This window comes from Chenopodium album, chromosome 10, assembly GCF_948465745.1.
Source record: "Chenopodium album chromosome 10, dcCheAlbu1.1, whole genome shotgun sequence".
NCBI lineage: Eukaryota > Viridiplantae > Streptophyta > Magnoliopsida > Caryophyllales > Amaranthaceae > Chenopodium > Chenopodium album.
In genome coordinates, this window is record NC_137843.1 from 7,048,159 (window position 1) to 7,063,953 (window position 15,795).

At 33.6% G+C, this 15,795-nt stretch overlaps 2 protein-coding genes across 5 annotated transcripts; one reads left to right on the plus strand and one right to left on the minus strand.

The window, feature by feature from the left end:
- Positions 1 to 77: 77 nt before the first annotated feature.
- On the plus strand, positions 78 to 14,974 carry LOC145562104 (ABC transporter I family member 11, chloroplastic-like). Of its 4 annotated transcripts, XM_081622281.1 has the most exons (12): positions 85 to 253; positions 409 to 466; positions 3,250 to 3,329; positions 3,506 to 3,557; positions 3,649 to 3,782; positions 4,055 to 4,169; positions 4,267 to 4,353; positions 5,254 to 5,302; positions 5,906 to 5,990; positions 6,070 to 9,469; positions 12,732 to 12,907; positions 14,720 to 14,974. In XM_081622281.1, the coding sequence occupies exons 1-10, from the start codon at positions 165 to 167 to the stop codon at positions 6,146 to 6,148; spliced, it is 828 nt and encodes a 275-aa protein (XP_081478407.1). In that variant the 5' UTR covers positions 85 to 164; the 3' UTR covers positions 6,149 to 9,469; positions 12,732 to 12,907; positions 14,720 to 14,974. The 4 variants fall into 4 exon arrangements, with proteins under 4 accessions (XP_081478408.1, XP_081478409.1, XP_081478410.1 ...); XM_081622282.1 differs by lacking the exons at positions 12,732 to 12,907; positions 14,720 to 14,974 and adding an exon at positions 5,135 to 5,162 and having other exon boundaries at positions 78 to 253; positions 4,267 to 4,384; positions 6,070 to 6,123; XM_081622283.1 differs by lacking the exons at positions 6,070 to 9,469; positions 12,732 to 12,907; positions 14,720 to 14,974 and adding an exon at positions 4,654 to 4,838 and having other exon boundaries at positions 78 to 253.
- Positions 9,254 to 12,868, minus strand: LOC145562103 (protein LAZY 1-like). Its single transcript, XM_081622279.1, has 4 exons — positions 12,796 to 12,868; positions 11,804 to 12,549; positions 9,978 to 10,302; positions 9,254 to 9,374 (listed from the first exon to the last, which is right to left on the minus strand). Exons 1-4 carry the CDS (start codon positions 12,866 to 12,868, stop codon positions 9,331 to 9,333), a joined length of 1,188 nt encoding a protein of 395 aa, XP_081478405.1. The 3' UTR covers positions 9,254 to 9,330.
- Positions 14,975 to 15,795: the final 821 nt, after the last annotated feature.

A 15,795-nucleotide genomic window follows, 5' to 3' on the forward strand; every position in this document is an offset into this window, starting at 1 on the left:
AAATGCGAGACATCTGACCCAACCACCTAAGTGACCCAACCCATTATGATTCACTGCTAGTGGAATGGGCTTGTCTATTTTCATCCAATTTTGTGTTGGTTAATCATCTTCCTCATTCTCAAAATCACCATTAATTCACCTTCTTAGGAGAGAGAAAGAGAGATATGGAAGTGAGCATGGCAGCTCACTCCCCTCTCATACATCATTCCAATTTCACGAGTACCCCACTTTATTCACTTCCCACCAACTTCAAGTAAGTCGTCATCTTCTTCCAATCATTCCAATTTTCTCTACTCTATTATTTTATATGTTCATCTTATGAAATTTATATCACAATTTAATCTGTAATTTCACCGTTTTTTCTGGTGTTTTAGTGATTTTGACTAGTTTTTAACTTTTCTTTGTCAGATTGAAGTCATGCCAGAATCAGTCTTTGAGAATCTTATGCGACCATTCCTTCTTTGAAGTAATTACATTACAATTTATCATGTGCAAATGCATTTTACTTTATTTTAATTTGATTACACATGATGATTGACTTAGGGTATACTTTGAATTTTTTTCTGGGTCAAATTATAGAAAAAATTTAATTGGGTTTGTGGAAAAAACAAAATCAAATTGACTGTTGACTTTCAATTATTTTTCTATGGTTTTTGTGATTGTTAATTGATTTTTAGGGTTTAGTCAGCTAATTTCTCGGTTCACACCCACTTATATTGCAAATGTTTGGGAAAAAGGGAATTTGTAGGAAGAATCAGTGAAGTTTCTCTTTTGTAATTTGGTGGAATTTGGATGAAATAGAAAAGGAAATTATTACAGTTTTGCAACCATGTAAATTTCCATTGATTTTTACCTTTTTTTGGGAAAAAAATATTGAAAGACAATCATATTGTTGCTGATATGTGAAGTAGATTGTTTGAATTTTATGTTTTTATTTAGCACTTATTCTAGCAATGAGGGGTGTTTCTTCCTTCTTGGTGAACGGAACACATGAGAGGATTAACAAGTAGGTAGTACATACTAGTATTTTATGTTGCTGTTATTGGTCCTTGATGGTTCAATTTAAGTTGATTGCATTACTATGACATCAATGGTGAGAATCTGTGTAAACTTATGCAAATATTTGTGACCGTATTTTCCTTTTATTTTATCATTGATTTAGCCATTATGATGTGCATATTACTGCATATTACGATGTGCATATTACTGCATATTACGATGTGCATATTACACAGTCTAAAGTATTGTATAATAATAAAAAGCAGTCCTACTTGACATAAAATTAAAAATGCACATTATCAGGTATTTGGTATAACAAACAGTTGATAAAGAAATGTGGATCTGTCTAATTTAGATGTCCTATGGTGTGGTTCTAGAACTTCTAGTTACATCTACCTCTGGGAGAAAATTAGGGATTACGGTGTGTTGAGAAAGATCTGCAAAAAAATATATGAGCCAAATCAATGTCATAAAATCAGTTTAAACTGTAGTGTACCACTGAAATGGATTACAGCAATGGAGTAAATGGGTCAAATAGTATTCCTTAAAATAATCCCTATCTTATTGATCTCGTGAGAAGCAATACTTTTTGATTGCACCTTCTTAAGCTTTTTATACTGAGGGCTCTCGTTGTTCTCCCCTTAGATAAATTGTTGTTGGCAGCTTTACCACTGTATTCTGTGGTATCCCTCAGAATAGATCAATAGAGTGGTAGTCCAAACATGAGCAGTTGATTGATTTAATACTTCCTGATAGACAACTTGTAGTTTCATATAGATCAACTACCCTTTTATCTAGAGTTGCCAAACTTGTATCAGATTATCCTGATAATTGCAACTGTGTGGGCTGACCTCACTAATTAACAACCTCATGGCACATTTTACATTGAAGACCCTTGTAGGACAGATGCTTTTTCCGCATTTCCAATAACCAGATTTAGGCTTCTGTTGCATGTGAGTACCATTAGTCTTAGATTTCATCGAAAAACTTTCTTTATACTCCCTCCGTTTCATAATAATCACATCACTTTCCTTTTTCATCCGTTTCACAATAATTGCAACACTTCCTTTTTTGGTAATGACCCACAACTAATTTATTTTTTCTCTCTTCAACCAACCCCACTTACACTAGGTTTTTTTTTTTTTTTTTTTTTTTTTTTTAAATTTATTTTTATTTTATTTAAAATTATTATTATTATTATTATTATTTTTTCTCGCTCCTACTATCAATTAAATATATATCCCCACTAGTGCGGAGACTGACCAAAGGAGCCGTTCATTTCACTGATTTGGATTCGGTCTTTGGTGACATTTTATTTGCTAGTTCTTCTTTTAAGTCGGTTAGTCTCATATAAATCGTGATGGTAATTTGTTGCGCACCATCTCGCTAAGCTAGTACCTTTTGGTTGTGAACAAGTGTGGAAAACCATTATCCTATTAAGGTTTCCCCGTATGTACTCACGGATTTTGCCTTGTTTAATTAATACTAGCATAGCTTTCTTCAAAAATATATGTATATATCCCCACTAACTATACTTTATATCAAAAAATTCTTCTTTTGGTCCCAACCCTATAGTTTTCCTAAAACTTTGTGTCAGCCCTACTTTGCGATTATTACGAAACAGAGGGAGTAGAATCAATAATGTGATGTATTATAGTAGAATGATCTTAGCATATATAGAATCAGTCTATCAGACGGTCAGTTAATTTTTATATCAAAGAAAATTAGTAATATCAATTATATAAAATCTCTTCCTTGAGTAAGTTGCTTAAGCAGTGTAATAGCTTATCTGGCTCCTATATTTACAAGAACTCTTTGGTCTCTTACAATTACAGTAATAAATTAGTCTTGCTTAACTCATTGAGTAGCGACTATCTAAAAGGAAATTCAGCTGGATCAATATCCTGAAAAATCCGTCAGCTGAGTATGTTCCAGCCCCTGCTTCTACTATTGATGCTATCATATCTTTTCATCTATATTTCTACATGAGGTGACCTTCTATTCCTTGATTGCAGATTTATGAAATAGCAATCAACAATATTATTAAGTGCTTTTAGGAACATACCTTTTTGTTTTGCTTTTAGATGAAATTAGTTTCTTACTTTCTTAGTTCTCATTGTTATGGGTACAGTCTGCTTCTTAAAACTTTATTGAAGAATCTTGATGAATCCGATGGAAAATTATCTTTACATTTACATATTGTGGACACTGTAACACTCATGTGCCCTTTTTTTTTTTGGTTCCTGCAAGGTTAGGAAGCTCTGTTATAAGCCACCTGGCACTCAGCTCAATATTCTGAATGACGTAAGCTTTTGTCTTCCACAAAAAAGGTATGCTTCATTTGGTATTTTTCTGAATTAAATTACTCCAATTTTTGTATTTAGTAGCTTGAAAAATCTTTGTTATGGATTGGAGCCTGCTTTCTCCTTTCTTTGTCTCTTTACTGTCTGGTGTTTATTTTGTAAAAAATAATTGAAAAGCTGACCTCATATTATGATTTCCTCAGTTTTGGCTTAATCTTTGGACGGAGTGGGAGTGGGAAAACAACATTACTGCAGGTTTTAATAATTTTATTGGCAGTACCATCATCATCTCATCTTCTTGTGGTTTATGTTAGTCTGTTAATTTTTAACTTTTCTTTGTTCGCAGCTACTTGCTGGATTAAACAAACCAACATCAGGTTCCATCATTCTACAAAGATATGCAGAGGATGGATCTCCAAATCAGCCTCCTGAGTCATTACCACCACAGCGAGTTGGTATAGTTTTCCAGTTTCCTGAAAGGTGTGCAGTGTTGCTGGATTAGGGGCTGCATTTCATCTAATTATGTGGTTGGTCAATGGGATTTCTTAATTTTGCTTCTAGAAAGTAGCTTTTAATGCATATGAGAAGTAGGATGTGTGTAATGGTATGGTCTTTACACACACACACACACACACACACACCTGCCTAAGTGAAACGATGATCGATATATCCTTAGTTGTTTTTTATTTTATGTATTTTTTCTAGATTATCAGTGGCCTGAAGTCCCTACTTGGTGTTTGTGATGGTGTCAGATACTTTCTGGCCGATACGCTGTTGGAGGAGGTAACATTCGCCTGGCCTAAGCAAAAGGGAGGTCTTCAAATAAGGGAACACCTTGCTTCGAATCTTGCACAAGCTCTAAATTGGGTATTGTTTCTCTTTGAAAATTATATTATTTTAATGAGGGATCTTTGATTAAATCTACTATTTGTATTATTTTGACTTGCATTTATCTAATTGTTAGGTTGGTTTGGATGGTGTGCCCTTCGATAAAGATCCCCAATCTCTTAGTGGTGGATACAAGCGACGGCTTGCTCTTGCCATTCAATTAGTAAGAGCTTTTATTGTGTGCATCCATCTTGGTATTTACTCCCTCCATTTCATAACGTAACACACCTACATTTTTTGCGTTTGAACTTTGATATGTATGCATATATTTTTAAATAATTATATTGGTTAGAATTTTTCAAAGCTACAACATTTGAATTGTAAAATACTTATGATACTTCCTCTGTTCTTTAATCATTGCACCAATTCGGTTTTACACTATTCACACAATACCATGTGACAATCTATTGTGATTTTTACGTTAGGAAATACATTCATAATACCAACTTTTTAAAATTTGTAGTTGGAGATAGTTGAAGATATTAATGGTTTAAATAATGCGTTGGGAAGTGTGAAGCTCCAATTATTGCAATAACTCAACACAGAGGAAATTCAAGGCTTTATGTATTTTATCAATATATATTGAGAAAATATAACAATTAAATTCCATCCTTGGATGGTGTGGGTACCCAATATTATGAAATGGAGGTAATACAAATACCATTTCCATTCCTTTTTGATAGTTATGCTTTCAATTAACACCCGTTTGGCCGTTCCCTATTGTTTGTTACACTTCTACCTTATTCCTATTTTTTATTGTCCGACATGCAACACTTAATATATATTTTTTTCTTTTCCTTACCTTAAGCCCTTATACAACTGTCTATATTCTTTCTTTTCCTTGTATAAACCAAACCCCACTGACAAACTCTTTTTCCTGCTAACATGCGGACATGGCCAACTACTCACACCCTCTCCATTCTTTTAAATATGAGTATCTACAGCAACTCCAACTTTCAAAAAAGAATGGAGGTACTCGAGTTAGTAGTAGTTTAACTAAGACATCAATAATTTGGTTGCAGTGATCCAGAATGTTTGTTAACTTTTCTCAATTTTGTTTCAGATTCAAGTTCCAGAGCTGTTGATACTAGATGAGCCCCTAGCTGGTCTTGGTATGAAGATGCAATTTTTTTTTTTAATTTTTTTTTTTTTTTTTTTTTTTTCTATTTATAATTTACTTGTATTACCACCTGCTTGCCTAACTCATTAACATTTTTTATTTCAGTTTCTCCCATAAATAGTTGACCACTTCTAAAGATAGGATGATAAGTTAAAACTATCTACATTATTCCTAATGAAATCCATAGACCTTAAGTCCCCAACTAAGGACTCCATTAAAGACTACCCTGATGTGTGGTAATGTTTAATTTTTAGAATACATGTGGTATTTCAATTCAGATCCCAAAAAATGACCCCAACAGGGATGGAGTGCCTAGTACTTTTTTCTTAGTAACTTATGTCTCAGTGTCTTGCTAAGGATGAATACGGGTACATACACATAAGTGATATACCATACTGTCTTTAGGTGAAGGTTGAAAATTATGCTGGATTGCTTTTGCCTGTTGTTTTGTACAAGACACATATTAGTATTTTGGAAAAATGCATGAAAATGGCTGATAGAATTTGATCGCTGTAGTCTTCCTACTATTTTAATTTATGAAGGCATCTTTTTGTTGGTCTGAGTTAAATATCTATCTATTAATTGATTGAGGTAGATTGGAAAGCACGGGCAGATGTGGCTAAACTACTGAAGCATCTGAAGAAGGAGTTGACTCTACTTGTTGTCAGCCATGATCTTAAGTAAGCTTTCCTTAATTTTTGCCCCTCCTTCCTATGCTGTGGATGTATCAATGGTGATATTGTGTATTCTGAATTACAGAGAGCTAGCGCCCCTTGTTGATCGATCATGGAGGATGGAAGGTGGTGGTGTTCTGAAAGAGGAGCTGCCACCATTATGAAATTAATTCTTAACATTGTTGCTCTGATTTAGATCTGATGTCAGCATTTTTATGTCTTAGACTTGGTAGTAATCAATACATAAGAAAATGACTATATTGTTTGAGGAATGGTCTATGAATTGTCTTAAAAGATTTATGAAATGAATATCAGCTGTTGGAACTTACCAATTTGTTTCTCAAACCCCTAGATCCTTTTGTAGGTGTCAACCTTTTGCACTTAGAAGTGTGGTGGTTGTATATATGAGCCTTTGATGGTGCTTTACTTGATCAGCGGGTTTGGTTAAATGAAACAAAGCATAACTTAATATGTGGTGACATGGTGTGTAGGTAGTATTGAAATTTGATAATTTTACCATCACCATTGATCTTGTTTAATGACCATGTTTTTTATAGTAGACGCCATTTTATGAAGTGTCATGGCATTTAATAGTCAGTGTCACACTGTCACATGCTTAGTTTGGCAAGTGATGCTTGGCTGTCAGCTTATAGATATGGTCAAACAGCCAAGCAGCTTGCGTAAATTTTTTCCAGGGTTTTTAGCCATCATGTCTTGCATGTTAGCAGCTTACAGCCAAAAGCTGAATTTATCAAACTTCTTTTATAACTAACTATTGTTAACAAGTGGCCATAACAGCCTATATGGATAGATACTCTGAATTTGTCAAACAATCTTAGCAAATCAACCAACAACCTAATTAATCAGAGCTACAATATGTATTTTGCAAGGAACATTTTCCATGAAATATAGGCTGCTCCATAAAATTCCCAACATCCTTGGTACACTTAGCAGCTTAGTAATGTTGCACAAGATGATTTAAGGTTGCTGATATATATCCCGAAAGCTAATCAACTCTGTCTTTTTGCACATAGGGGTGGATCAAGTGTATAGGATTGTGTACCTTGTACATCCCCAGAAATAGGAATCATTTATGCTGTCAGGCTACCTCACTTGACTGAAAGACTAATCTATCTTGCATTTTTGCAAGTGTGGCTTTAAATTACAGTGAACTGGATGGCTTTGTTGTAAGGAGATATAGGCAATGTTGTTGATCAAATGTTTAGTTGGTTATTTTATGTGTCTTAGTATCATCACAAACAGGAAAGTTCTGTATTGAAGGATGAGGAAGTCAAAAACTCAAGCCAAGGATCTAAAGATAAGTTTTTCACTGTATTCCCTCTTGATGTACATAAATGTCCATGAATATTTTGAGTATATCTGTGTATGAAATTAACTGATAATATATGATCACGAAGAATGGGTTCATAATGTAATTGAATGGTTAAATATGTCTTGAATACAATATCTTATGTTAGTTGTATGAATGTATGTATATTATCAGTAATGTACATGTCCATTATTGTGTTGCACTTTGAAAACACTAGTGTCAGTTATAACTGTGATATGTTGTGGAATGCACTCAGCAGAGAGAAGTGTCTGATAAAATAAATAAGGAAAATAATAAACATAGCCCTTAGGGCTATGTATAAGAAGCTAAAAAAGGAAATATTGAGGAAAATTTAACATTAATTGCACTGATCTGCGTGTGATTTTATCATGAATTCCCAACTTAATTCCATTTTAGGAAGTATATTTAGTGCTTATATATAGCCCAATTGGCTACATATAACATTACCCAATAAATAAATATATGCTGCATTGTGAATTGATTGATTGTTAAACTTTATGGTTGTCGGCCAAATACTTTCTTAGTGATTTTCCCTTCGATATCTTTTGGTTTACATAGTTATGGCTAAAAACAAAAGATTAACCTAACCTTGTTTGTGCTAGACACTATGACCTATGTGGTGGGTTTGCTTGCATGATGAAGAGTAATTCGCCAAAGCTTGTTTTCTCATATTTGCTTCTTCAGGAAAGCATATTTTATGCGTTCCTAGTAACCATTAATATCTAACTTTTTTTTTTTTTTTTTTTTTTGGGGGGGGGGGGGGGGGGAATTAATATTGCATACTTAAAATTTTCATTACTAGTTCAATATTTTAACAAAATTAGTTTATCAAAAATTTTACCAGAAGATTATTTAAGATTTTCTGTAAAAGCTGGCCTTTATTGTAGATAATAATTTGAATTACATTGGCTGATTAGAGTTAGCTAACTGCAGTGAAATACTTTACATTATGCTACAGCCTATGGGAGATTGGGAGGTAGGTTTTTTATTCTAGGATAGTGGTTTTCCTCTTGGAATTGTTCGATGGTCTTTCTGTTGATTCAGTTATGAATGTAAGTTTGAGTCTACTCCCTGGCCTTTGCCTCATAAAGAAGAGAGGGTGGGGTGGGGAGTAAAGGATGTCCCATGAGAAATTATGGACGTTAGGTTCTCCTTGACTATCTCTTGGTTAAACTGGCGCTAAGTTTCCATAGTTGTTTTAGGATAGAAGTAGGTGGCTGATCCAGGTGATTACACAATATGTAAGATGTATTTTTTGTAATGAAGATAGAGAGGAGGGGAGAGAAAGAATGTGCCAAGTATAAATAAAGTAAATGGGAAAGACTTAAAAAAATACTAGAAAAGGAAGTGTTGTAACAATTTTGTAACATCCCAAACTAGCAAGTAATGCAAATGTAGTGAAACGGAAGTAGTATGTAAAAAAAAAAAAAAAAAAAAAACATCTAGCTTGCTGTTTAGTTTGATGAGGAAAACTGTTGAAATTCAAAAGAGTAATTTACAATTTTACAGTTTTTCCATTGAATTGAAAATGAAACTATGAAAATCTAATCGACCCAGTTTTCAACATATTGCCATAATATTGCTTTTCTAATGTTTTTTCCCCATTAATTAAACATGGTAAAATTGAGAAATCCATACATTTTCATGCTTTTACTAAGTTTTCCTCTTTATAATGTGAAGTTACCAAACACACTGTCAAAAACTCAAAATCAAATATGTAATGAAATTGGTAAAGTTTTAAACAAACTTGGTTATAAAGGAATATAATAGCAGCACACCTGATTGTTACAGAGTACTACTTAATGTTCATTGGAAATGGCATAGAAAAGAATAGAAAGATTTATTACAATGATCACTAGCACAAGCTTTATATAAATAGAAGAGCAGCTTCTTGCAAATAACCATATACTGCATGAGCTCATGTACTTCTAACCATGCATAGCATTACTCAACACTCTATGCATACTAGATGTAATATAATTATTTAAACAACTTCTAATCCTGAACTTCCTCGTTCTGCTGCAGTTCCAACACAAAATCTGCATTCAAGAATTGGAAATCATTATATGAGCTTAATGGCTGTTATTACGACTTCATATTTATTACTGAGCAATTGAGGAGAGCAAAAAGAACGGTATGATAATTAATTATCTACTTGCATGCAAAAGTCATATGGATGTTTGTTTCTTGGGCCCTAGACATTGTCATTATATTTGACTGGGCTCGTGAGACAATAGATCGCATTCAGACCTCAGCCTCAATTCTCTTTCATACTATTTCAAGGATCTAAAACAGAAGCTTGGTTGGATTATAGATAATTGACTTTTTCTAATGTTGTTGGCATGATTCTTCATGATTATCTTGTTGACCTTGCAAAAGTAGTCTAATCTGTCATCATTATAGTACTAAATTTTGAGGTCCTTATAGTAGCCACGTGGTGGCACCCCCTCATCTCCCAAGGGGAAGCTCCTGGATCAATTCTCATCGAAAATGGGGGAAGAGGGGTTATGTGAAGCTAGGCATTCATTTTGGTTTATGAGAGAGGACAGCCTTAGGAGTTTGTTACTTAAAAATAATTATAATACTAAATTAATTATACTATTAAATGTGATTTATACCAATGATGATGCATGTGCACTTACACTCTTCATCAGTGTTGATCCAATGCTCCTTGTCTGCGTCACCAGATTCACCATTAGTGTATCTTTGTGGAAGATCCAAATATTTCCCGGTGATTGCATCATGTGGTAGTTTCATATCGGTCTTGGAGCAATGTTTTTTTCCTCTCTTGAGTGTACCCCAGCATTTAATTTTACTCCTTTCACTGCCAAGTTCTGAATCTACCCTTGTATTACTGGAGTTGGGAGTCTTGTGCTTGTACTTGTACTTGCTGACCTTGGGGTCTTTCACAGCATATGCAGCCTTGCTGTTTTCAGGGTGAACTTTTTTGTGGAAAAGCTGGTTGATCTGTGGATGATAGATTGTATTATGTAGGTTATTCTTAATTCCATGTTATACTGAGAAACACAACCTTAAGTTCCAAAGGCTGTTGGGAATATATTTCCCATGATTACATATATACCTTTAAAAGGATAATTTGCTAGATAGCATCCTTAAGTTGGGCTCCTACTTTCAATGACACCCCTAGGACCCTAACAGGATAACTGGATAATATTCCCAGATACACCCTGACTTGCTCTTTCATCTTTTTAATTGCACCAATTACCTTTTTTTTTTTTCCTTTCTCTGAAGCGTTAAATTAAGATAATTTACTGTTAATTAACCCAATTTTGGTGTTGTTTAGAGTTCAAAATAATATTTTAGAAAACCCAATTCCATTAAGGTTGGCTAAATTTAGAAATTATAAACTACCTCAATGCGATGATAAATGAACAAAAGTTGTTCACAATGTATTATTGCAGAGAGAAGAAACTTTAGTGTGTTCTTGATTTTTTTTACATAGAGGTGTCATTGAAAATAAGACTCTAGTTGAGGGTCTTAGGATTATCATGAAAATACACCACCTAAAGTTGGGATATTATAGAATTTATCAGAATAAGATGGTCTAAGTTTTGAAGTACACAGCAACATTTCATTTTCTTTTATAATTGTTGGTTGCTAACATAAAATGCAGTGAACTAGTAAGACATAAATTTAGTATACAACTAGTTTAGATCCCGTGTTATGCACGATAATTTTTAAAAATTAATATCAACTTTTTATTATAATTGGTGATTTTACAAAAGTTAAAAAATCTTTAAAAAAAATATGCACACTACTTTGATGTGAATTCTAATCAATAAATAAACAAGTAAAACAAATATTTTTTTTAGGGAAAATATATAACTACTTTCTTGAAGTAAATCAAAGTCGCAAATTATGTTAATACTTTTTATTATAGTCATAAAATTTTGTGTGGAAAGGTATATCAAATCTTATTTATTTCAAGTAATTATCTTTGTTATTAACATATATAAAAAAATTATTTTAGTATAAGATTATTTTATTATTTTATACCACAATTGATTTTTTTCAAAAAAATAAAAATTACTAAGGATACACTAGAAGATGACATGTGTCATTGCTGGTGTGTCTTTTAGTATATAGTTATTGATGATATGGTTGAAAGAGATCCAGAAACCTGAAACTAGAGTCGATTTAGCTAATCTACTAATAATTAGAAGACTAGACTTGGTTTTGGCGTAGTAAACCACTTAGTTGGCTGCATGATTGTCTTTGATTTTGTGCAAGCTTTGATTCCTGGTTGTAAAGGTAGTCTATCTCTTTACGTCCATAATTTGAAGAAATGGTGTTACACGGTTCATAAAATAGTATCAGCAAGCAGTATTCAAAAAATCATACCTTTTGAGTTATATCTTAGGCTTCTATTAGCACTATATGTAATTAATATTCAGGATAGTATAACAGCTCCTTTGATTAGGGAGGGATAGAGTGTTGGAAGACTTACCTTGTTGAGTTTTCTTGTACTCGGAAATGATTCAGCTGCATGGCCACTAAAACAATTGGAGATTTTATGAGAAATTTGAGCTGTGTGTAGTATCTTGTTTATCGGATTGTCAGACGACTTGATTCCTTTTGCTGCTTGTTTCTGGGTTTTGTCGGCCTCTTTGATGGAGCTCCTGGCCATTATTGTGTTCTTTGTAAATAGCTCAAAGAGGGATGCCTTTTCTTTCTTTTCCTTTGGTTTAGTTTCCAGAAGTTCGTTGGATGACCCAAAAAGATATCCTTGCAGGGGATACATTTTGACAGAGTTGTGATCATTTTCATCTTCCTTTACCTCTTCACTGAGGGTTATAGTGCTTGCTTCACTGTTTTTCCTGGATAAATCAGTGTTTCCTTCCTTTTCAGCTTCAACCTTGAGAAATTTTTCCAACTCTTCATTGATAAGCTTCAAGTCATATCTCATTTCTGCCATTCCACTTTCATTTTCTACCTGATGAGGCAAATCAAATGTTGGCGTTGGGGCCTCTGATATTGACTCTACACTAAGAGTTCCAATTGTTAGGAAGCCTGGGAATATATCTGGGGATTGATTTTCACTGAACTCTTCAGTGTTCTCATCATTGATCTCCTTAAGGTGGTGTTGGCATTGTTGTCTTGATTGCCACCTCTGTATGGAGTCATTACTTGGTGTTTTGTATTCTCCGTGATTGTTGGCTGATGGCTTTAGCAACAAGCAAGTGCAAGTGCTCCCTGAAACCAGAGAAAATTGAAATTAGGAATTGCGGTGCTAATTATATTTGGAAACGATCTCCTATGGATTTCAAATGTATTGGCTGGAGGAATGTTTGACATTTAACATTTAATTGCAGGTTTAACTTTGTACACTGACAAGGTGATAACAGATGCACTGTATTTTTTTTTTTTCCTTACAGCTGCAAATCATAAAGCCAGAGATATATTAGGTCCGATATTTAAATGGACTGTGAGTGGTCATACCAACAACCAAAGTCTGCAATGAACCTGTGGCATTTTTTTGGAACTTCCGGTGCATCCAGCTGAGTAACTGCATGGAATAATTACATTAGCTCAGAATTAGATTGAATAAAAGGTATTTGTATGTTGTGCAAGGAGGAGTTTGACATACCTTCATTGTGATATCCTTCAGCCCTTTTCTTAAATTTGACTCTGCTTTCCAAATTTGATGATTTGGGTGATAATATATAAGAAGTTGTGGCCACACTGGACATCCTTTTATGATTGAATGATTGTAGTAAAATCCTCTAGAAGACTGCAACGAAAAAATAGACAGAAGAAACACTTAGAAAAGTACAAATTGAGGTTGGATTATCTTGTCATGGTCAACATTTGTGGAGTAGGTTCCGGCTTACTCTACTAACTCTTTAAGCTGCTATGTTCATCATTTATTACCTTTCAAAATTCTGTTGATTGTCCTGTCTTGCTATGGTTTTGCTGATGACATATGTTACAAATAGGTTACATTGCTCTTTAATGATCAGCCACACTGAGTTACGTGGTGTGCTTCAGACCTCATCTCTTATAAGAGCTTTGTGGAAATTTAGGATAGCAGTATGTCTGCAGTCATGTAAAGTTTTTTTTTTTTCCTTTTCTTTTCTTGGTTTACAAAATTACTATCACATGCTCTTGTATCACTAAAATAATGGAAATCGTTTGACTTGGCACATCAATTGGCTAGTATTTGTATGCTGCCTATCACCCTTTCATTTGCTTATGTGAACACCTTTGCTATTTATTCATCTCATTTGCTTACGGAAACTCTAGACTTCTAGAGGTCAATATGCTACATTTTAAACTTGTTTATTTTTTTGATCATGTATTAGAGATGTCATACAAGTGCTTAAATCCTCTTCTGGCATTTCTGTCCTTGATTTCAGAATAATTTGCACTTTTACCTTTAGTATCTACCCAAATAACTGTTAGATGAAGGCTTTTTTTTTTTAGGGATCTGTTAGATGAAGGTAAGTTAATGTCTTTTCATGTTATAGTTATCTCTGCATTGAGATCTAATTAGGTTCCTTTGAACATCTGATGGCCATTACATTATTTACATATGTCTTTTCATGTTATAGTGTCTTTGCATATTTATCTAGTATATCTTAGATATCTCTGAACACACGATGGCTGTTACATGTACAGTAAACTTTTGTAGCTTTGCTAACCTTGATAATCGTGCACTAAGAAATGATATAATTTTTTCCTTAAGATCTTAATTCGGTTTTCCATCACAATTGATAGGCAACTGCAGATGGATTAGCTATTTGTCATTTTTTGCTTAACATATTTAGGAAGGTTGGATGCTTGGATTTAATGTGTTGAATTTTTCCACATTAGGAAGGATACTACTGATTAACGACTTGTTATGAATTTAATGTGTTTAATCACACGTGTTTTCTCCACTTATGGTCTGTATTATCATTTTGTGAAGTTACATTTACCTTGATCTGTCTTTTGTAATTGTAATGAAGCTCTTTGGATTCATATAGTTCTCCATTCTCTGCCTAGTTACCTCCTTGCCGGTCTAGTGTTTATCTGTGTTCTTCCCTTCAATAATTGTGAAATAGTTTTGTGATCTGGATGGTTATTACCTGACTACTAGCTGTTTGCCACTTGCATGTAAGATGGAGAAACTTATAAAAGCTAAGGAACAAAATTTGTGCTTTCTGCTTTTATTTGAGTAATACTTGGTACTATATATGAACTATCATGTGGGGTTAATGTGTAAGCTGGATGAACTTTGCAGATATGAGAGGGTTGATTTTTGTTTGATCTTAGTTGGAGTGATGTATAACAATGGAAATGGAGATAACGCTTGATTTATGATTTCAGATTAGAGTTTGTGTATTTACTGTATTAATGGAAACAGTACTGTCTACTTTTGCAGGATAACATTGCAGCTCCAATTTGTTGCAGTTTTGCTGCTGCACAAAATTTTAACAGCAACCTTCTTTCAGTCCTCCCTGAAAATGTCCAACCTACTTAAGGGAACTCAACAAAATTTATCGAGAACTTAGAAGAGAGTGCTTTCAAGTTGTAAAGGTTCAATCGTTTCTAAAGTTCCAAAATGGTTGTAAACTCTGGTTTGCCATTTGTTCTAATGCTTCCCTGGAATTAAGTTAGTAAATTCAGTTTTCGTCTGTGTTTTTTCCCCTTTCGGTTTGATTACACTTTGGCTCTAAACATTTGGACTGACTTAATACGGGTGAACAGGGGCTGACCGGAGGTAGTTCCGTGTATGTGTTTGCGAATTGTGATTAGTACGTGTGCCACCAAAACCACCAATTGAACCTTTTGGTAAAAGAGGTTTGGCTAAATATTTGAGGATTCGATAGATGTTTATTCTCAACCTCTTCTTTTTAAGATATTGTCTACCCTTTATTTTTTAATAAGATTTTGTCAACCTCATATACTTGTGTTCATTGAAAGAGAAATATGGGGCCAACCGGTCAATCACCTCTTTCTTGAAATGCCGAGGAAGAATGTTTATGACTAGAAAATTATAATTTATCCTAAACAAGGTAATTGATAATTGATTTTTTTGGGATAATTTGTGATGATATTAATGATAATATGTGTCTAAGGCATTAAAAGCCCAATTATTGAGAGATTGTGAAAGTTCACACCAGTTTTTTGCTCTTACCTTACCAGCTTAAAAATCATTATAGAAGAACTATTTTTCCTTTGATTTTGAAATATATTGACCCTGGATCATCATCCTATATGTTGAGGAAAAACTACCATAAACACCTTGGAACGTGAAAGCTTTACCATTAAGTTTAAGTTGATAATTGATACTAATGGACTAATTGGAAATAACTTCTCACTTTGTTCCATTTTGAAGAATATATATAAAAAAAAAATAAATAAATAAAAACTGTAACTTTTATAAGGTAATATTGACATTTGCTACCAGTAAAAACACCACTCTTCACATTTGCTACTTATTTATTTATTTATTTT

Coding starts and splice junctions, on each gene's coding strand:
- LOC145562104 (XM_081622281.1), top strand. CDS start 165: ATGGAAGTGAGCATGGCAGCTCACTCCCCTCTCATACATCATTCCAAT. Junction 254..408: donor TCACTTCCCACCAACTTCAA/GTAAGTCGTCAT, acceptor TTTCTTTGTCAG/ATTGAAGTCATGCCAGAATC. Junction 3,783..4,054: donor GTTTTCCAGTTTCCTGAAAG/GTGTGCAGTGTT, acceptor TGATGGTGTCAG/ATACTTTCTGGCCGATACGC.
- LOC145562103 (XM_081622279.1), bottom strand. CDS start 12,868: ATGCAGTTACTCAGCTGGATGCACCGGAAGTTCCAAAAAAATGCCACA. Junction 10,303..11,803: donor GTACAAGAAAACTCAACAAG/GTAAGTCTTCCA, acceptor TATCATCCACAG/ATCAACCAGCTTTTCCACAA. Junction 9,375..9,977: donor GATCAACACTGATGAAGAGT/GTAAGTGCACAT, acceptor TCTTGAATGCAG/ATTTTGTGTTGGAACTGCAG.